The 23,504-nt window shown below is 32.9% G+C and overlaps 2 protein-coding genes across 8 annotated transcripts; both read left to right on the top strand.

The window, feature by feature from the left end:
- The first annotated feature begins 4,045 nt into the window (after positions 1 to 4,045).
- On the top strand, positions 4,046 to 14,725 carry LOC132294096 (E3 ubiquitin-protein ligase MBR2-like). 7 transcript variants are annotated; one of them, XM_059791822.1, is made up of 9 exons: positions 4,046 to 4,307; positions 7,476 to 7,550; positions 7,696 to 7,842; positions 8,270 to 8,378; positions 8,459 to 10,320; positions 12,783 to 12,833; positions 13,850 to 13,945; positions 14,024 to 14,167; positions 14,278 to 14,725. In XM_059791822.1, exons 5-9 carry the CDS (start codon positions 8,557 to 8,559, stop codon positions 14,407 to 14,409), a joined length of 2,187 nt encoding a protein of 728 aa, XP_059647805.1. In that variant the 5' UTR covers positions 4,046 to 4,307; positions 7,476 to 7,550; positions 7,696 to 7,842; positions 8,270 to 8,378; positions 8,459 to 8,556; the 3' UTR covers positions 14,410 to 14,725. The 7 variants fall into 7 exon arrangements, with proteins under 7 accessions (XP_059647805.1, XP_059647810.1, XP_059647804.1 ...); XM_059791827.1 differs by lacking the exon at positions 7,696 to 7,842; XM_059791821.1 differs by lacking the exon at positions 8,270 to 8,378.
- A 5,443-nt stretch (positions 14,726 to 20,168) lies between these two features.
- LOC132295778 (transcription factor bHLH95) lies at positions 20,169 to 23,284 on the top strand. The gene is made up of 4 exons (XM_059794063.1): positions 20,169 to 20,309; positions 20,355 to 20,537; positions 21,525 to 21,980; positions 23,189 to 23,284. Exons 1-4 carry the CDS (start codon positions 20,169 to 20,171, stop codon positions 23,282 to 23,284), a joined length of 876 nt encoding a protein of 291 aa, XP_059650046.1.
- The last annotated feature ends 220 nt before the right edge of the window (positions 23,285 to 23,504 follow it).

Raw genomic sequence — 23,504 nt, 5'->3', positions numbered from 1 at the left:
ATATAAATATTAATACTTAAATCAACCTATCATGTATTAAAAAGAATTTCAACAAGTAATTCGCAATATACAAAAGCCAAAAGCGTACTTTTCTTTTTCGAATCATTCTTTATATGTCATGTAATCTTTCTAAAAATGTTCAATACATTAATGACACTTTTTCATTATTACATTACTTTCTTTTAGTAGATTGACCTAAATCTTTTAATTTTTGGTGTTACTCACTTATTGCCTTTTCTGATTTATTCCCAAATTTCTTTCTAACTTCTTGAGTCATCAGATGAACATAATGATTACCTTACTACTTAAGTTTTGTCTCCTCATAAATTAACATAATGGTCAATTAAATCACTTTCCATTTGTCTTAATAGTGTTAATTCGAAATGACCCATACTGAATAGACAATAAATTGAGAATAAATTGAATAAGAAAATTCCCATTCACAATCATCCATAAGGTTTTCAATTTTACAGCAACAATAGTCATCTAAAAATACGATCATACACAGTACGAGTACCAACAAAAAATCTATAATAGTTATATCAATTAATAATTTTCATTTTAGATATTTATCTACAACACGAAAACATTCTTATAATCAAATATTCCTTAGCACTATCACTATGAGGAACAATTATTCGCATAACTATAATGCTTAATCTGTTCGATCTCTCCCAAGCTTTATAGAGAATCTTTTCTTTTTCACTGTTTTTATCAGTAATAACAGTAAGTTTCTCAATTTAAAATGTTAAATTAAGATTTAACACATCTAAATTTTGAACTCAACTTACTCATTTCATTATGAGAAGTTAGTCATATTGAGAATCAGAACAGATGTAGCATGCGCATTAAGTGATGTAATAAAACAAATATAATAAGATAAAATCTTAACAACAATGCTTTGAGTTAACAACATGTATGTATAACTTAAAAATATAAATACAATGTATAACTATAGTACCCCTTTGGATGACAACTATAAAATACTAATAATGATGCTTACATGTATTTATATGTATACCTTTATTGGTGATGCATTATTTAATTAAACAAATAAGTTACATTTGGATATCCTATATTTACCTAATTAAAAAAAAATACATACGACCCTTTAATTTTTATTTAATCACTTGAAAATCAATTCCCTTTGAGGAATTATTTCTCATAAATAAATAAAATCAATATTCACGAATATCACAAAAAATTATAAGCATCATAATTCATGAAATATTGCAATTATGTTTACTATTAAAATTAATATTCATCAACTATTATGGTTAGGCCACTTTGGTAGCTACCAACCTTTACATAATATGAATATTAAATTAAATAGCAACTAATTTATGATTAATTATATCTATTACAAAAATTAATATTCATCAATCATTATGATTGGGCCACTTTAGTAGCTACCAATCTTCACATAATATGAATATTAAATTAGACAGTAATTAATTCATCATTAAGTTATATTTACTACTAAAATTAATATTCATCGACCATTATGGTTAGACCACTTTGGTAACTACTAACCCACATATAATATGAATATTAAATTAACTAATAATTAATTAATTATTAATTTACCCATTTAACATTATACACACATACTCATAATTGTCGATTAAAGTTTAAGCAACTTCGATTTCAAAAACTTAATAGTCCGAAATTTCATAGAAAATATCTTTTTTATATACATAATAAAATATATTATTTTATTTTCGGACTTAAAGATCATAATTGAATCAATTTAAAATTGATTCTACAATATGTATGTATGTTTGGGTACGAAACAACAAGTTATTTGCATGTCTAATTTATTAGATTAAATTTCTAAACTCACAAATTATTCTAGAAATTCAAATTCCTAAAATAAATAAATCAATACATATATTTTATGTATTCAATAACTTTAATTTTAATTTATTTTAAATTAAAATCAGAATCTTCAAATCATTGGACAAATACTTATAACAATAATTTAAACCTCTTTAATAAAATAAATAAATACACAAACTTAATGTATTTATTAATTTTTAAATAATAATAATAATGCGCCTTTATAATCCTTTCACAACTGACTGTTTCTATAAAACAATAGCAAGACAAATGCTATTATTATTATTATTATTATTATTTTAATTCAATGTTCTTTATTAGTCATGCACAAAAATCAGTAACCTAAAGTATTGAAGTTGTTTGTCTTACACACATTATGCATACGTTTGTACTATTACACATATGTAAACTATGTATCAGTAACCAACTTTCATAATTTAATTTTGGCTCGGAAATTGAGGTACCCATACCCAAAAACCACCCAGACTGATCTAAACATGCGATTCTAAAAGAATGGATTATACAATCATTTAATTTTAAATTTATACATATTATTTTATGCAACTTTAATGAAAAATAATGAGTTCCTAAACCGTTAACTTTGATACCACATGTAAACTATAATAATTCGTGTTGAGCCATTAATCACACATTTATATGAATCCCATATCTTAGAACTTCATGTTTTTCACATATCTGTAATGCATAAATAAATACTAGTTAGATATAAATACCTCGATTCACGATATCAATTCTTGTTGAGATTAAGTCCAACGTCCAGATTCTTTGGCCACGAACTAATCTGCAACTCTGATCAACAGACAAAGGTGGAAACTGGTTTTGCAACTTATTTGGTGTCCAAAACATTAATTAATGAAATATATCACATGTCTAAAATATGTGGGCCATACAATTAATAAATAATCTTACATTTCCTACGTTCAATAAAAAGAATAATACATCATTTTATTCATTGAGATAAAATGAGCAATACATTAATAAAAAATTGAGCAAGATATGAATAAAACAATATGCCGTATAATTTAAACAACACAATAGTCTTAGCCATTGAATAGTCTCAACCATAGAAAATTAATATAATAATAGAAATTAAAAGAAAAAACAATAATAGTAGAATAAGTAAGAAAATACTGGCATGACAGAGAAGGTTTGTTTAAACACATTTACCTAAATCTGATAGTCTTCCTCTCCATGCGAGTATTAGCGATTCAATACAATAGGCCTTTAAGATACAAACCATATCTGCTTATGGTCTTCTCTAATCACATTCAAAAAAAGACACAATTGAACTAGTCTTATCTTCAAAGTTGCCCCAAACACGATATAAAATACTCCCATAGAATCAGAGAAGTGGGTTTCTTAGAACAAACTCACAGTCTTATACACAAAAATGTCACTCTACAAAATTACAATATCCCAAATGAGAGTGGATGATTTTATATATAGAGTATGAATGCGGCAAAAATATAGTAATACTTATGTAATAATTGAAATAATACACTATAAATATAATTTAACTCATATAATAATATTCATTATTATAAATATCGTAAGTAATTCTGTTACATATTATTTATATTTTTACTACTAAAAATCCATCACAGAGACAAAGTGAGCTATGAAAAATCCATTTTTCTAGAAACATTAAAAAGAAAATTCAAAGATATACATTTTTAATACGGGATTAAATTTTTAAAAATGGACATCCTTGACACAAACTTGGATCACTTGATGGGCCAAATTAAACATGGATCACATGGTGGTCCAAAATCCAAATCAAAGAGATTGAGATAATCTTGGTGTAAATGTGTAACTAATGATAAATGCATATACATATAGGAGATATATATATATACACACACTGTATATAATAGCTGCATGTGAAAAAATTTAAGTATGTACTGACTTAACAAAGGTCAGCTAGCATTAGATTTTATCATCATTACTGTACTCAGACTTGTCTTTAAAAGGAGATTCACGTCCGCCAAGTCATCATGATGGACGATCTTGGACCATCTGATTTAACTAATTTAAGCATATCCCCATATTTCTCCAAAATTTAAAAGTGAAAAACAGATTCGAATAATCAGACGGTTCAAAATGGTTCTAGTCCTCATCATCAACGGCTTATGATAGTTGTACAGCATAGAAACTGTTTACACATTTTATACACAAACCCAGAATCTTAATCAGAGATTGCAAAGCTTAATCTCCTCTCAGCCTCTCTCTCTCTCTCTACAATCCTCACCATATTTCATTCATCTGCTCAGTGGCCTTGGTCGTGTATAGATTTTCTCTCAGAACAAAACGAAACCGTCAAATTTGGAGAGAGAAAGAGCTCAGATACTCTGAAACGTTTGTTACTATTCACCAACTGCTCTCCTGAATTTCGACCTTAAAACGATCGGTTGATTATTCGATCCTTATCTTCTGTATCAGTTTTTCAGGTACTTCTCTCAATCTGTTTAATTTACATCTCGAATTTAGTTCTGTGATAATCATTTTCTTGTATATTGTGGTTTGATTTTTTTTTTTTGGGACATATTTTTGATTTTTTGTTGATTCTTTTTCTGCTTGATGCAATTTTGAGACTGGAAATGGGGATCTGTTAATTTGGAGGTTTTGTATAAAAATATGTTTTTTTTTTTTTTTTTTTTTTTTTTTTTGGGTATGAATTTCTATCTGGGTCGGTTGTAGAATATGGTCTTGTTCATCGTTGATATCAAAGGATTTGATTACTGTTAGTGGGTTTTTTTTAGAAACAACACTGTTCAAAGATTGTTACTTCGGTGATTTTCACAAAGTTAGGGTCTTTTTTTAGGTAGTTTAATTTAATTTAATTTATTTTAAAAAGGTATTGGTATCTTAGAGTTTGTGCACCGAATAATGCAAATGTTTGCTCTTACATATATTGATGTTTATTTTTTTTAATTATTTTGTTTTGGGTTTTTAATGTATTCTACTAGGTTTTGGATTTACTTCTAGGGATTTAATATTATGTAAAGAGTTTGTGAAGTGAAAAAATAGCAAATGCTTACACTTTTTTGCGTGATGTGTATCTTCATCTATCATATAAAGTCCTCACCTTTGGATTTTTATGTGGTTTATTTATTGATAGACTAATTGGATTATGGTTTAGTTTCTGAAATTCGATGTTGAGTTTTATTGTTCTTCTAAATTGAGATAATTATACCTGTACAGCTAAGTCTGTGAGCTAGGGGGGGCCATTGCTTGGTGCAATGGTAAAAGCTTGGGCTTATGAGTGTGAGGATACAAAAAAATGTCAAATGTTAATGTGTGTTTCCAGTCTTTCCGATCGAGCACCGTACACAGGCGAAACTAATTCTCTGCAATGGCCTTTTTATGGGTATACCTTTGAGCTGAAGTTATAATTAGAAATATTGGATTCTACTTTGGTGATTTGATTACCGGAAGTGCACATATCTAGTATTGATTTGGCAATGGTCTGAACTTACTGTAGTTAGTTTCCTTGAAGTTGTGCAGTTTTGTATGCAATCTTGTTCCTGTGCAATATAACAGCAAGAGCTAACTTGATAAGCATTTTACTGCAACTATCAAGGCCTAGCCTAACAGTTAACAACTTGTCATGTACTAAAAAAGAGAACATGTAAACAGTTGAGGCAATTTCATTGCAGAGAGAAAGAACTAAGGATGCATTTACTAGAATCATTATAGAGCAGAAGATGCTCATGGTAAAATGAATGCTTGGGTTTGAATTTGAAATAATTGATTAGCTATGATATTTATGGTTACTGGTCAAGCTTAATCAAGTAAAATAGTATTAAGTTGGTACTGCATATGGATGGGTGAATATAATCGGATGGGATGTGGAAGGTTAAGATGTTCACGAATATCTTTTCTTTTTATTATTGTTGCAATAATGGTTGGGACAACAGTGAATTATGGGGTTACTCTTTTAGAGATTTTGCCTGTGGTTGTCTAATTGTTATAGGTATCTATAATGTATCTTCTATCATAAACTTTTTTTAACATCCTTGGATATAGGTAGAGGAAACAGGTTTTACTTTTTAGTCAAATGAAACACAAATATATTGCAAGAATGAAGCATTAGGAAAATGTACAACCAATAACAAAAACTATCTTCACAGGGGTAAGACATGTACTAATTTTATATCCAATAGATTTACTCAAATGAAACATAAATATATTGCAAGAATGAAGCATTAGGCCAATATCCAACTAGTAACAAAAACTATGTTCATAGGGGTAAGACGTACTAATTTTATTATCCAATATATAAAAAGATATGACGAATAAAGATACAATAGATTAAATGGGAAAAAAATGTAAAACATTTCATTGCATTAATATAACCCAAGATCTTCAAGAGAATCAGCATATCACCCCTCATGTTATTTTAAAAACCATGTATTCTAATATATATTTTTAAATTCAAAGATCCAGCTCAGCCCAGTTAAAGTGAATGGTGAACTACAAATATGTAGGCATGCTGGCCTTTGTTATTCCGTGATTTCTTTTTTAATTTCCTTTACTAACATATTAAAAGTTCCCTTCTCATCATGACTTTGGAGTTCTGTTAAAATTTTTATTCATCAAGCTCTCGGTTTTTTCTTGTCGAACCTCTTCCGGATTTTTTTCACTTGTGAGGACATTCTATCAGGTTCAATCTAGGTGGTGTTTTATTTGAATAATGCTACCACAATATTTCTAGCCACGACAGTTATACCTCATTTGCTATCTTGTATATTCACTACCATTGGCATTGTCACATGTGCAACTGTCCCAGATGCGATTGGTCACTCTTCGTTTTTAAGGGCAGAAAAAGAAAACAGTAGAAAACTATCTTAAAAAAATGTGAATTCTACCTCTAATGGCCAACCATGAGGATCTTCAAATTTATATGTCAAATGACTGCACTTTAGATGTAGACAGACATTGAAAGTGGAAACAAATGGGGTCGAATTTGGAATTGTTTTTAAGGGAAAGACCCCAAAAGTTCCTAACTCGTAAACTAGTGGAGGGTCCAAATAATAGTCTTATATTCTTACTCGTTGATAGAAGTACAAAATATAGATTCTTTGTTGTTTTGGGACAGCACCTGCCGTGGTCTACTGGTTTTATATATAAGGTTGGTATCTAGTTATCACAAAGTATTTTAGTATTGTGGGTGTGCGGTCTATCATGCGGTAAGATCGTACCATATGATTCAACGTTATGTGTCAAAATCCACAAAATACTGTTATATGTATGGTGCAGTAAGTATTGTGTATTGCATAGGCTTGACCACACTGCTCACTGACTTTTAATATTCTTGTGGTTTGATGTATGGGATTTTATGTTTATCTGCTAAAACTTGGAGGATTCATACCTTAAGATTTAAAGAAATTTGAGTATGTACCTTAATATAATTTCATTTTTACCCTTTTGGTTTTTTTAATGCATGAAATTCGTGTATGATGTGAAACCTGTTAGGTCTCTCTCTCTCTCTCTCTCTCTCTCTCTACGAATATATTGACGTGTTAAATTTATTTGCATGTTATAAATTGATGCCATTGTAAATGCTAAATATTTTTTTCTTTTCATATATTTTTTTTCCATTTTCTTTTTAATAGTATTTGATGAATAAGGTGAAGAAAAATTTGGAGGATCACAGTTGTGAGTTTATGGTGGATTACTATTGAACTCAGGTAAGACAGTAAACATCCTGGAAAAGTACTCGGAGCTCTTGATTGCATGCCATTTTTCTCCTTGTCATCCTTGCATATCCTTGTCTTATTCATGTTCCAACATTAACACCTAGTGCAACTAAAGATGGTTATTTTGAAGTTTCAGATGTTATTTACAGAGATAGTTTTGATTGAAAAACACATCCCAATCCTGTCAATTCTGTCTCAATTGTTCAAGTTGATTAAAGTGGGAGCTATTCTATTGTTCTAGCATACAAGGCTTGTCTACATTAGTGGGTGGAGTGTATGTCTGGTACGAATGGGCTTCCATCTTTCTTTCATCCTCTTTGTCTGTTTACGGCTTATCAAATTATTTCTAATATTTCTATACCACTTTTAAAAATTATAAACTGTAATTAAATATTTATTTATTATTTATTTTTTACAATAGAAGGCTTAGTATATCACTACTGTAACAGAAGCTTTAAGAAGATTATTTATAAACTTAAAAGGATTTTTCAAAATGCAAGCTTCTAAAAGTAAAGCAAAAATGGGTCCAAATTGAGGATATTTATAGGCTTTTGTGGGTGCCACACATTAAATCTTTGTAATGTTTTGAAACTCACTATTCATAAGAGGCCTATTTCCTAGGGTTTTTCAAAATTTTGGGGGTGCCATGGTTCCCCTTAGCCTGCACATAGTTTTGTCCCTCATCTTTTATGCCAACATCTGAATGACAGGGGCATTGCGAATGCACTGCATATGGAGTGCAGGAAGCAAAGAACGATGCAGATAGCAGGCCCTGTTATTGCTGATTTTATCCTTAATCATATTCGCCATTATCTGAAAGTAAATGACTTTTTTAAATTCTGAATGGCATTGCAGTTTTTCAGCTACCAGCTTGAGCTATTATGTATCCCTTTTTGCAGCTTTTTGTGAAATCAGTTCTGCCTGAACAGCATTCTGCGTGACCAAGTTAAAATATTGTTCAGCACCTTACTTTTCTTTGGGTATTACATTGGGCCTCATGCAACGGCAAAGGAGTGTCGTTGATTCTTTCCCTGAAACTGTTGATCTTAACCAAGGATCTGTTTCTAATAACACTGGTATGAATCAGTCAACTGCCTGGGATAGCATACCAAATCCAACAGAAAGCCGGTTGTTAAATTACATGCTTTCTTCTGGTGAGGGGAACTACACATGCACAAATCCTGTTAGCCATAATGTTCGGAGTTTTAGTGGCTGGGACTCAGGTGAATCTAGTTCTGGTGTGAATCTGAATAATCAAGTCATTGGTGATGGTTTAGAAATGGAACATGGTCGGTCTTCTGTGTTTGGTGCTTGTGCTGGGGTTGATACAAGATCAGTAGAAAGGCGATTTGAACAATCTAATATCCTTCCTCACCAGAGTGTTAATTCTGGGCCTAGTGGCAATCAGGCTGCAGCACCTTCAACTATGCAGTGTTCCAGTTCTAATAATAACAATTTGAATGTAAATTTAAATGCTGGATATGTGGATGTTGGTCATGATGAGCAGGCCATGGGAGCAGGTGCATGCCCAAATCTTTACAAGTTAAGTGGATCAAGGGCAGAGCAGATTTCATCTACTAGGGCATCTTGTGATGATGTTGGGACTTCCTCTGGTACTTCTGGTTACTTGGTGGAGAAAGATGGTGGAACAGATTCTCCTTTGGGCGGTTGGTCATCCTGCAAGAGAAAGGCCCTTGAAGTCAATTCTGGACAGTCTTATACAGGTGGGAGTTCAAGCTGTTTCTCCCAAGCTGAAAACATTGCACGACATTCTGTTCCTGTACGTCATAGTGCATCCAGCAGCTTAAGCATATCTTCACCCCCAATGAACTCTCCCAGTGCTGGTATTACAGAGCAGTTGAACCCAAGAATTGGGGTTGGTACGAGGGGAGCAATTTCTGATGTCTTTCCTCCTCTTAGTGTTGCTGAAAACTCCCCAAGAAATTTTGGTGCAACAGTAAACCAAGGGTATCATGAACCTATTCAGTTTAATATACCACCAGGGAATGCCACAAGGCATTCTAATGTTTGCCCCCCTCACCAATCATCTAGATCTCTCTCATTTACCGATTCTTTGGACTTTAGATCAACAGCTTCAGCGACGAACAATTCAAGCATTCATCGGAATCAGTTTCATTCAATCCATGTCCCTGAACTGTCAAGGAATGCTCTTCCTTTCCCTTGGAATGGGGCCCTTAACTCAAGAGGTGGAACTTCATCAACTTCTCTTATGCTTTCTGGAGAGAGAGGTGCTCCATTACGCGATGAAGCAAACTTCAGAAACAACCCGAGAAACAACACTGACCACCCCATGTTTGTTCCCGCAACTGAGATGAGAAATTTTGTGCAAGAACCAACTAATTGGAGTTTGGCCAGTGGAAATTCAAGCACTTCTAGAGGTGTTCCTTCTAGTTCGCAAATTGGCCCCAGTTCCATTGTATGTCCTCCCTCTACTACTTGGATGCCTCATTCCACTCCCCAAACACAAAATCAGCAAAGAAGATCAGAATTTTCTCCTTGGACTTTGTTTCCAACTTTCGACTCCGAGTCTGGAGGTCAGAGAAATAATTTTCCACCATTGCATGCGGGTCCTTCTTCTTCCTCAGAGGAAATATCGATGTCGCCTGGAGCTAGTAGCCGTGTTCATCATTCACCACATCCAAGGTCCGCATTGTTGATGGAATTACCAGGCGGCGATGATGTTAATGGTTGGCGTGTTTTAGCTGCTGACATTGAGGGGAGACAGAGGCTGGTAACTGAGGTTTGTGTTTTAAATGCTTTATTTATTTAGTTTTTTTTGGTCATATCCAGGTTTACTATTTCTTCATTTTTTAAATTTAAAGTTGAACTACTTTGCATTATATATATATATATATATATATAATGGCAGGTATATAATTTCTTTGTACTTAAAAATGGAATAACAGGATTGCTCATATTTTTGAATTCGAGATAACTGTTCATAGAAATAATCTTTCTGATTGCTCAATTTGAACAGAAGGACACATGGACATTGCTATATATTAAATTATTTTATTTTCTAGAGTAAAGTAATGTTTTTATCCAATATAGTGTTCAATATAGGCATTTAACTCATTTTAAAGTAATAATTTAATATAAATGAATGATTGAATATGCTTTTTAAATACGTGCCCAACCAAAAGTTTCGGACACATATCCCTTACCTCTGTCCGAGCAATATGTGTCCGACACGCCTTGTTGTGTTGATTTATGTCAGGCATCACATGTTCTTTCAAATATTATATGCATGATCAAATATTTCTTTCTTTTATTCGAATGACAAAAAAATATCGACCCATTGCCCTAGTGGTGCCGACCTGTCCACCATTGTGGGAGATTATGGCATTGAATTTTTTGGAGGCACTTCCCTTATGCTTAGTGGATGCTAATAGCTTCCTTACTTCACTGCTTTGAGATGCACTAAAATGAAAGGAGATTGAGAAGAAAGATTTAGCGTTAGATAAATTCAATTACGAGAAACTTAATCTACTGGAATTTATTCTTAACCTGACTCTCAAGTAAAGTTTTGAACTCAAATGCCTACAGGTGGCATTTTGTATGTGTATAAGATCCACTAATAGAGAAACTTAATCTACTGGAATTTATTCTTAACCTGACTCTCAAGTAAAGTTTTGAACTCAAATGCCTACAGGTGGCATTTTGTATGTGTATAAGATCCACTAATAGATGGGTAACCTAGGAATTTCTTTATGGTTAGTTCAGTGATGTGGACCATGCGACTGAAAATATCTTTGTCCTGAAATCCTTGAAAAGTTTACCCTTAGAATGGATTCAAATCAAATTGTACGAAACTTTTTGATGGTTTTCTGCAAAGAAAATTATTATTAGCCAGAAACCTATGTTTATTTCCTAGATTAGCCTAAGAAGAGAAATTGCCATTTGGAGGGATTTAACCTACTGATTTTAAGATAGAATAAAACTAAAAGAACATTTTTTATTAGCAAAATGTGTTCTGTTGATGGCTCAGTTTTTATTTTTTATCCCATTACTGTTATTATATCTGATGGGATGAAAGCTCTCAGCCTGTCGTTGCTCGATTGTTATATGTTTTTAGTGTTACAAGCATTACTTATTCAGAGGATTTACATCCCTGACAAGATCTAACATTTTGTACAAAGTAAAAATCACAGCAACAAAATTTTAACGCAACTTCTGGTTTTGAGAGTTTGCGTAGGTGTTTATTTGCTTGAGCGTGCTATGCACATGCATACCCCTCATTCCACGAGGATTCTGTTTGAGATTAAATAAACGAGCAGACTCTGGTCTACTTTTCTATAGAACGTGCAACTTTCATTTCAAGATGCTGAATTCTCCTGAAAGTACCAATTCCACTAAAACACAAACTTTTGTACTCTTTTGTTAGATTCCATACCATATTGGCTTTCCTTAGTGATTGACTGAATAGATCATGGTTATAGGTCACATTGTTGGTGTAACTGTTGCTACATAACAGTATCGGGTGCCCTGATATAGTTATAGGTCGCTTCACATATGTCATTATTGCCCACTACACCTTGAGATTGCATATAACTGATTGCAGTCAGCTCATGGTTATAGGTCACATTGTTGTGAGGTGTAACTGTTGCTACATAACAGTATCGAGTGCCCCTGATATAGTTATAGGACGCTTCACATATGTATTGAGTTGTATGACCAATATTTCCCACTTCACATTGTGATTGCATGCAACTGATTGTATATATAAAATAAAATCTACTAAAATCTGTTGGAATTCTATATATTTATATATTCAATTCTTCCCAAGTTTATTCTCAGGTTAGATGATTCATTTTTAACCTAAATCTACTCACATAAAGGTAGGAAATGAAGTACAGTTTTGTCCTGGGTTTGATTGGTGAACTAAGTTTGTAATATTCTTATTTGGGATGGATCATAATTACATGTACTTAAAAAATACTGAACTATCAATGAAAAAAATATTTATGTTTCTTTTTATAAAAATTGTATTCAGTTTTGAAATTTTAAGATAACTATAACATATATATTATACACAAATAACTGTGGAAGTGTAATAGCATTCACACAAGAACAAAAACCATTAATTATGTATTTATGTTGTTTTTTTTTTTTACAACAAAATTCTATTTCTGTTTGCATTTGTCTCAGTACTGAGAGATCTGTCACTTGTAAACTAATAATATTTGTCCTTCTATGTAACAGATACGTCAAGTTTTGAATGCCATGCGTAGAGGCGAGAATTTACGAGCTGAGGTTTGATTTTGACTTATAGCATGATTTACGATCAATTTGATGAAACTTAGGGTACCAGAAACAATTCTGGCCTGTTAATTGCAATAATGGAATACCTTACATATGTTGATATGGAGTCATTTGTTCTCGGTTGTTTGTGTGCACAAGCAACTGAAATCTTTTAAGATGGCAAAAAATTAGTAAACACTGTAAACTTGACTGCAAGTCTTCATATATTCTGTCACTAAAACCTTGGTTGAGTGGTCTGCCCTCCACCTTTCTAAAGGAGAGGATGAGGGTTCAATCCATAGTGAGGCCATGTGTTGAGAGTAAATTTACTAATGGGGGACGTGTTCATACATCTAGTTTTTGAAGAAAATTTTCCATTCACAAGATTTTTACTAAAATATCTTTTTACAAGATCGTTTACTTATCTTATATTGATAGCTTTGGCCAAAATTCAATGTGGCTCTTTGTTTTCTTCAAAATAAATGCCTCAAAAGATTTCAAATATTTTGTTGACATATGGTAGGTCATTTCTATATATTATCTGATTTATGGAGGCCATCCCTGCTGCTTGATTTAATAGCTAAAGCTTTGTATTGGTTACATTACGCTGCTTTTTGTGGGCTGTTTTTCCAAGTGTAGTCCATATTGGCACACCTTTATGTCTAGGGACCTCTCTGGGAGAAACTTATGGTTTGGATAGTCACGTTGTATTAACACGCACTGTGTTAAGGAGATTGCCAACATCCTGTTCCCCTAACTCCCACGTTTACAGACTGACTCGCTGCATTAACGTGGACTCTTTGTGATAACTGGGACTGTATGGTAAATGAAACCTCCACTCTCCTACAGTCCTACCTCAAAATGGAACCATCTTTTATTTTTTTGTTAGTGCAAAATTGAATAGCTCTCTTGGACAGGCACCTTGTTAGGCTGATGAAATGTTTTGTTCATCAAGAAACTGGAACTTGCTTATTCACATTAATGGTATGATTGTATGACATATTAACCTGGATTTGGTGATATGTCAGGATTATATGCTCTTTGATCCATTTATAAATGGTGTTGCCGAGTTGCATGATAGACACCGAGATATGAGGCTTGATGTTGATAACATGTCTTATGAGGTAAGTTGGGCAATTCTTTTCCTATCATCAGATTAACATTGGAGGTTATTCCCCTGACAGCATAGTTGGGATCCTCAGGAACTGTTGGCCTTGGAAGAACGCATAGGAAACGTGAACACAGGATTGAGTGAGGAAACCATCTTCCAGGCTATTCCACAGCGAAAACATCTCTCTATCGCAGAAGGACCCGTCCCAAATTTGGAGCCATGCTGTATATGTCGGGTAAGAGCCATCTCTCTCGATTTCATGGGGGGACAATGGTAGAATTGCTTTGTTTGGCAGTTTATTTTCCTATTTACCATCTTGACTTGTTTTCGTTACTGGAATGGCAGGAGGACTATTGTCTCGGAGATGATATTGGGACATTGGATTGCAACCACGACTTCCATGTCAATTGCATTAAACAGTGGCTAATACAGAAGAATCTATGCCCCATTTGCAAAATGAAGGCACTGGATGCTTGAGAGGGAACACCTCTAATCTCAGAGACCAAAAATATTTAAATTGTGAATGGACATTAAACCCGTTGATTCGGTTGATAATATAGTACTGTATCTCAATCCTTCTCTGAAACCACTTTTTTCTTACTTCTTCATGAACACTGCATGGGTTCATGAAAAGAAGAAAGAATTGTAAGTTACAGGAGATTGGAGCATGAGTATGGGATACTGTATACCCTCAATGGATAATTTAAAAGCTATCGAAATAATAGTACTGATGCTATCAAACTTTCAGAAATGCATTCTATGATAGTAATGTCGACAATTTCAAATTTTTTTATTTTCTTTCTCAAAACAAAAGTTGTATGCTTAGTTCTTGGATGATTTGGTGGGTAATAGGATTATAAATTTGTGGTGCATGCCACCATTTAGCCATGAAATCTTATTTTTGAAAAGATATAAACTGATATAAATTTATGTCAGTTGAGCATGTTTGGGAGTTTTTGACATGTGAATGGTAGATGTTGGCAATGTCTATCCTTCTGTTATCAGATTGGGTGGTGGATTTCAACACTTCTATTTTCTTTTATCACTGTACACACTTGAAAATAGCTAGCTCAATGGTGGTCAGTTTTGTTCTTTGAGCATTAAGAGTGGCTATGTACCACTCGTGGCGATGGTTATCTTCCTAACATATTTAGAGGGCCTCCAGATGGTTACTAAGAGTTAGCTTTCTTATTTCGAGTCCGGCCACAATAGAGTAATCTTATTGTTGTACCAGTAGATTGTTTAGTGAATAAAAATTATTATATAATCTGAAACGACATGGTTCTAGCCAATCACAAGACGACAGTTAAACAAATAAGTCTACTTTGTCAACTGGTGATTGGTCGGAACCGGATCGATCGATTGTTCAGTGTACTAGAGAGGATTGGAGTGGGGGAGTAAGGAAGAAGGAGACACCGCGTATGGACAGGAAATTGGCTGGAGGGAGATGAAAACGGAAACGCCAGCCTCAGCATAAGCTCAAGACTCAAGAGATATATGTGAGTATGTTTTGTATGTATGTATATATATATATATATATATATGTAAGTGTGGGGCAGTCTTAGCAAAGAAAGATTCTGGCAACGACAACATCAAAACTAAAAGCCATAACGTCACGACAACGACTCCTAATGATTTTTACTCAACACAAAAGGTCCGATAACGCATCCTTCTGGAACACTAATACCATCATTACTCCTCTTATCTCTATCTCAACTTTGTCTTTGTGATGCAGTCGTATATATGTGTTTATATATATATATATATATATATATATATTAACCAACTTGGCTGCATCAATTATATGAGTCAGATGTTGTTTTTCTCTTCTTATTTTCCTAAGAAAGTGTCACCAAATCAATTTTTGTACTATGTAGAAGCTTTTGAACAAATAAATTGTTAAGATGGACAGGAATTTCATAATTCATGGCAATTAGTGTACTGTGCTAGACTAATGTGGCTATTATCAATTTATCACACACCCAAAAAATCGAAACACCACACCTCTATATATTATACATATGTATATATATTATATTATATTGTGTATAAATGTAGAGAGAGAGAGAGAGAGAGAGAGAGAGAGAGAGGAAAATGATAATTAATTTAAAAAGCAAAAATGGACAAGGCAAGCCGCAGTTATGAGTGGGAGATTTTTTTTGTTGATAAATAACGGACGTTTCCTGCCTTGTACTGCTAATTTGATGACGTTTTTTCTTTGTTGAGTAATGGGTCTATGAGTCCCAGCCGCTTCTATGCCACGTGACCAATACTCATCTTTCTTTTCTGTGTCTCCAACTTTAAACCTCAACCAATTTACATAATACTACCATTAGCTTGAATAAAACATACACAATAAGACATTAATTACCAATGCAGCATATATATATCTTTCTTTTGGAACAACCACAAATTAATTAAGCAACAAACGCTTTAAAAGTGGGTTATAAATTGTTAAAATCAATAAATTGATATGAACCAAACTAAACCAAACATGCACTTTGGTTCAGTTTTAATTCTAAAATTTTGAAATTATTATCAAACAGTAAATATATATATATAGAAAAATTTTAAATTTGTCGAAAGTCCACAGTGGACCGAGAGACATAAAGAGTGGAATGCTGTGGTGAGTCCCACACCCAATAGCATAGTCACTTGTCATCAATCAACGCGAGGCACCATTCATAATAATAATATAATTATATAATACTTACAGTTATATAACACAAAGTTACATTTAATACTTTGTTTATACAACATTTAATTATAGCGCAAAACACAAAATTACTCTATTTTTTTTCAGAAGACATTTAAAATTAACAAAGTCAATTTCTTTGGAGAAACAATCTAAATGAATTTGAAGTTTAATTTTTTTTTTAATTACTTATTAATTATTATACAATGTTTCATGTCTGTTTGAGGAGTAAAATATTATTATATTATTGCATCGACAAGAAATAAATTATAAATTTGTATTTGCTTTCGTATTAGTATATGCCTATATGGCGAGTTTGTTTTCACTATATATGTATATATATATATTCAAAAAGTAAAAAAAATCGTGATTCGGATACAAATATGTGCCAATATTTTTAATTTTTGTTTCAATTTTCAAGAAACCGTCATAAAAAATTATTCAATTCTAATTTAGAGTGAAATGGACTAAACCGAATTGTATACACCATGGTAAAATTCTTGACTAACTGCATGGTCATAAACTTTGTAATATATATGGTACACTAAATATTCATAATCGAACAATTATTCCACAAACTTGACATGAGGCATTATATAATGAATTTTGGGTATATATATATATATATATATATATATATATATATATTTTTTTTTCTAAATAAATCTACCTCATTCACTTTCTAAGTTTCTACCTCATAAATAAAAGTAGTACTGTAGAGGAAGGTGATTATACAGATCAAACTTTCATCTAATGAGTAATGACTTATTTTATCCATGTTAGAAGTAATGTGCATAATGTATATTAAGGAGGTTTGCTTAATTTTGAAATGTAAAGAAAAAAAAATTTTATATTTTAAGGAAAATGATAAGAGAATCGAACCAAACAACTGAATAAAAGGTCGAATTTAACGTGGCCCAGTCACGTCAGATTATTTTCTAAAAAGATAACTCCTACCTCTTCCCTTCTCTCTCCTCTCTTCCTCCTGATTTTTCTTTTGTATTCAATCTTATCTTTGATTTTGGTTTTGTCTCTCTTTTGATTTCGTAAAATTGAAGATAAAATAAAAAAAAATTAAATTTCTTCATGTTTTGCAAATACAGAATCACAAAACCAAAACAGAACAAAAAAGAAAAAGAAAAAGAAAATAAAAGCTATAACTGTTGTTTTTCTCATTCAAATTTTGTATCCATAAAAATCAAATAGAAACTTTGAGAAGATTCATCCGTTTCTCTTCTCTGGATTAATGACAACTCTTGTGTGGATATATACTTACCAAAAAAAAAAAAAAAATTCTGCATAGTTTTCGTCTGGAATTGAAAAGATTTATTCTTGGAAGATTTATGAATAGAGAAAAGTAAGTAATCTTGAAAAAGGAGCCGAGGATAAAGAATTTTGGATCTTGTTTTTAGAATACTTCGGATATGTGTATCTTAAAAGAGGAGATGTATAAGAAGAATTGGTGAAGAACTAGACACAGAGAGGAGAAAGAACGAAGAGGAAGAGAAAGAAAAAGAAAAAACTGGGAAAGAAAAGATCGATGATAAGGAGTTCGTAATAAATTATTTGACGTGGACAAAGCCACGTAAGATTCGATGTTTATTTCGGTAGAAACGTTCGATTTCTCTATCACTGCTTATATTTTAATATAACATTTTATAATATCATATCTTTATTTTCATGAATGAATTTGATATATTATTCTAATTAAATGACTAGAATATTGGAAGAACTAAATAACTAGGAGTATTAATTTACGTTAATCTATTTATCATTTTTCTCAATTCTTGATAATCCATAAATGAACAATATAAATATCAAGATAACTACAATTTCAAAAACAACAACAACAACAGTAACAATTTAATTTTAACAATTTAATTTTTATTCTGTATTGTCTTCACAAAGTATCTGTTTGTGTTTGGGTTGATGGTACTGCATTTGAAATGATAGGAGGATAATATATTAATTATAAAAAATGTCACGTGATTAACCGACAAATTATAACAATCGAGCTGTCACGGTCTCGCGATTGTGGTTAACATCCCTCTTAAATAGAAAAATGACATATGTCACCTCCCGCCAAAAGAGGTACGGTACTTAGGCGACATGCGTTGGGTGGCATGTGTTTTGCATGAGAAGTGTAGAGAGGTATCGTATAGAGTTTTTCTGAATTGTGTGGAGGATTCTAGACTACTATAGAAGTGTGAAAAGTAGCGAATGACAGAGGTTGTATAGATTTTGGTAGAAAATACCATAGATTTACGATATAACTTAGCGATATATCAAATTAGATGTCTATAAATTGAATAGATGCGTCTTTTGTAACCAACAATTCCTAGAATTGCTAATAGAGTAGTGCTATAGCACCGCAAAAGTTGTAAAAGGTAAAACAAATTTATTCAAAAGAAGAAGAATGTAGAGGAGCGATCCAAATAATTGAGCCTAATAGGAGTAAAACCGAGCGGCACATAGAAGATGGGTGAGTGCTCTACTTGGATCAGATAGGAACATAATCAATGTTCCATTTTGCTTCCATTGAACACAAAATAATTTACCGTAACAATTCTACCATGCAATCTGAGTGAAAATTATACAGGTAAATTGCAGTAAAAATTGAAATTATATATGTTGTTTAATCCAAAAACTATTTATAAATGGTGAGAGATATATTTACATTATATTAGAAGGCCCAAATATCATTTATAAAATTTATGAATTATCCCGTTCAATTTGGACAAAAACCAAATCCATTCATAAGTGACAGAAACTACTACTAAAATGAAGACAAGACTGACTTTTGCACAAGAGATCTGCCATCCAAATAATATATAACACACTGGATTAGCACTCTTTCGAACCAAATACATGCACTTTATACATAGATGGTGATAAAGACATCTGTGACAACTAATCATTACATATGCATGTAACGCTCGCATATTACCCCTTAATAAATAGACAGTTAGCATAAGTCACAAGATAAGAACATATTTAATAAGGGAAACACTGTTCACTTCATAAAGCAAAAAAAAAAAACAATATTTTATAAGTATGAGAGAAAGAGAGCGCAAGAGAGAATGGTGACTGTAGTATCCATCCTCGTGAAGGACGAATATAGTTTTGACAACTGGCATTGTCAAATTCACATTTTGGAGCAGTCAATCTAAAGAATGACCACTGCATTTGGTATAATAGAGAATGGGCATTATGGTAAATTGGACACAAATGGTGTATTGTTTAGCCAGGTGGGACCATCATTATCGAGTGGGACCCAATTTTTGTACCACGCGCTTTGGCTATCCGTTTTTGTTTTGAAGCCAGTAACGGCATTTTGGCTTATGATTGTATTTTGGGTTCTTCCTAAGCCAAAGCGAATCATCTTTCTCTCTCACCATAACTTTGCCACCTTTATAAACGCCTCCAAAGTCCTAAGTCCTCCTCACCCTTCTCCCCCCTCTTCTTAATTCCCTCACATACACACACACACACTCTCTCTCTCTATATATAAATATATCTATCTTTCTCTTTCTAGCCAGCCATGTCTGATCAATTTGGAGGCATCCATGAAAGCTGCTTCTTGTGGGAAAATCAACCATGGGATTTCTCGAATTCGGATAACTCGGGCGGGAGCAATGAAAATTTGGTTAAAAAACTAGCCGATTCGAGTTCAAACAGCCCGGTGCTGACGCCAAAGGGGAAGGAAGTGATGGTGGCCTCCGGGAAGAAGCGAAGCAAGAATGGAAAGGGAATTAGTACTGGTGAGATGAATGAAGAAGGAAAGGGTGGTGGTGGTGGTGGTGGTGAGTCAGATCACGAGATACATATATGGACAGAGAGAGAGAGGAGGAAGAAGATGAGAAACATGTTCTCTAATCTTCATGCTTTGCTTCCTCAACTCCCTCCTAAGGTAATCCACAGATTCAAGATCGAGTTTGACATATATATGAGTGTGTTTATATATATAGATATGGTGCAGTAGTTGCTCATGCAAGGGAATTTTATATTTCTATCTGTTTATGTCCACCTTTCCTTTTTCCCTCCTTTTTGTTTGTCTTAGCATAATCACTCTCTTTCATATATATGACAGTTTTGGTAGACAAGTCACTTCTTCAAAAGAAAAAGGCATACCTTTTTATGAAAATGCCAAGGTTTTTTTAGCATCTCATTTTGTTGGTGATATTGATTTTTTATTTTTTTAAAAGGTTTTTTAGGGTTTTCTAAATTAAGTATGTAGACAAGGAGATTATCAGCTAATACAACTGATACGACACTTGGTTTTCCATGAAAATCAAGAATCTGACCTAGATTTATCATTTATATATTTCTATCAGTATATATATATATATAAATATATGAAGGTCTTACAAATATTAATTACTTACCAAGTTATGAGCCACCAAAGTCTCGTATTTAAGTGATGACATATTTAACAATTTTGTGCTTCTTTTGGAGGGTATATATGATTGACTACTACTAGTTGTATATATAAGAAATTCAACTAATATGCCGAAACCCTCTCTAGCTTCTCCTAGTGAGGGTTATGTGTGTCTTCAAGTATATATATCCTTTTATTTTACTCCCACCATTCACCAAGATTTCATTTGATTTCAGAATGCCAAAATGAGTATTCCATATAGTATTCCATATATATATATATATATATAAACACATATGTGATTTCAGCTCACATATGGTAACTATATTTGAGTTTCCAAATCTTATACTACATTTTGGACAATTTGACACAAGTTCCTTAATTAAAATCTACTTTTTAATAGCAATTTCACATTTATTATATTTTTAATCAACACAAACACACACACCCATTGCAGAAAAGTAAATGGTTTTACATACTTTTAATTAGTATATATCTTGAACAAAGAATATTGTACAGGCGGACAAATCCACAATTGTGGATGAAGCAGTGAACTACATAAAAACCCTACAACACACTCTACAGAAGCTTCAAAAACAAAAGCTAGAGAGACTCCAAGGTGTTGCGACTATGAATAATTTCGATACATCTATGATCACCCAACCAAAGCTTGCTATGGAGGTCACAAGGGAAGCATTCTTAGCTGATCAGGTATCTTCCAGCTGTGACAATATGGCTATGACTACAACAAACTCACTTTCGTTCTCTCGATTCGCTACCACCTTTCAAACATGGACTTCTTCCAATGTCATCCTGAATGTTTGTGGCGATCAAGCTCAAATTAGCGTGTGCTCGACGAAGAAGCCTGGCCTCCTAACCAGAATTTGCTTTGTGTTGGAGAAGTACAAACTAGAGGTGGTATCTGCTCATGTTTCATCAGATTATAATCGGTGTATGTACATGATTCAAGCCCGTGTAAGTTCATTACTCTTTGTTCTTCTTGGTCTCCATTAATTCTGATCATCAACACTTCTACTAATACTATATATACCTGTTTAATTATGTCATATACTTGTACCTAGAACATTGAACTATTTTTTTTTTTTTTTTTTTTTCGATAACTGAGATGCCTGGGGCTTTTGTCCCAACTAATCCACGGACCGTGCAAGGTGTCCACATGGATCGGGTAAAAGCTTGAACTAAACTAATGGTTCAACTAATGTTGGATGAATTTAAGTGGGTTTTTATTAGGGTTGCAAATGAACCAACCTGAGAGGAGATAAACTCTAGATGGGCTCGGTTTGAGGTCATGACGAGTTCAAACGTTAAGCTTGAAATTGGCTAGTTATGAATTTGAAAAGCTCAAGCACAGTTTGATCTCATATTTGTTCAGGCTCGGTTCAATCTCGATTTGAGCCCATAATCATAAAGTTGCTAATGAAAATTTTCAATTAGTTCACTTGCCAAGTTTGTTTATGAGTCTTTATTAGTACAGTCCCCTTCCATGGAACTTAAAGTACTGAATATACAATATATTTAATATTCCCATCGAATATATATAAGCCTTGAAAAATCATGTAAGGAACCACAACATATATGAGCTAGGCTCAATATTATTTGAGATCAGTTTGTTTGTTAAATGATCTAAAAAAATTGAGGTCGAGTTTGGCTTGTTTGATTAACAAATGAATCCAAACCAAATTTTAAATAAGCCGTATTCGCGTTGTTTATCACTTTAGCAGCTAGCCTAATTCATGCATGTCATTTAGATAGGTTCTCTAAAAAGAGGAATGTTGAATTAGGGTGACAACAATAGAAAATGCACATAGAGGGCCACTCCAAGTGTGACAATTTATGCATAAAATAAGTGCAGTTACTCGAGTTAACGTACTAATAAAGTCTTATATAATTAAATAAATACATATGTATTGATATAAATTCCAAACTTATATTTGGGGGAAAAAAAAAATTCTAAGATATAGTTTGTGTCTGCAATTTTGTGTATGCATGTTAAACTATTTCCGCTATGATAAAAATTAGGAAGAAATTAATATAAGAATAGAAAAGCACAATTAACTAGTACATCAATACACACACACACACACACACATGCTCATTGCAAATTATGTATTCTTTTCCTTAAATTAATTCTACATGGGATCGATGCATGTATTAATCTGCAGGCAAGTGGAGTTCCAGATCAGTTCCCGGAGACATTTCCAGTGGAAGAAATATACAAGCAAGCTGCAACAGATATAATGGCGTGGGTTTCTTGCTGATGATTCTGGAAATTCAATCCCAAAAATGCTGCTCTTGTGATGGAGAAAGCATGCTGAAGTTATTCCCCGAGCATAAATTCACAAAAAATTGTACTCGCTGTCACTGCCTATCGATTTTAGGATGGAAAGATCTCCTGTCCATCATCATTGCCTAGCTAGATTTCTTCTTCATAGTTTTGGCTATATAGTTTATGATTGCAATGGCAAACATATATATAGA

This window comes from Cornus florida, unplaced genomic scaffold, assembly GCF_030987335.1.
Source record: "Cornus florida cultivar Cherokee Brave unplaced genomic scaffold, ASM3098733v1 CherokeeBrave_3.0.0_Hap2_Chr02, whole genome shotgun sequence".
Classification (NCBI taxonomy): Eukaryota; Viridiplantae; Streptophyta; class Magnoliopsida; order Cornales; family Cornaceae; genus Cornus; species Cornus florida.
Note: the sequence above shows the minus strand (reverse complement) of the source record. Positions and strands in the feature narration are given on the sequence as shown.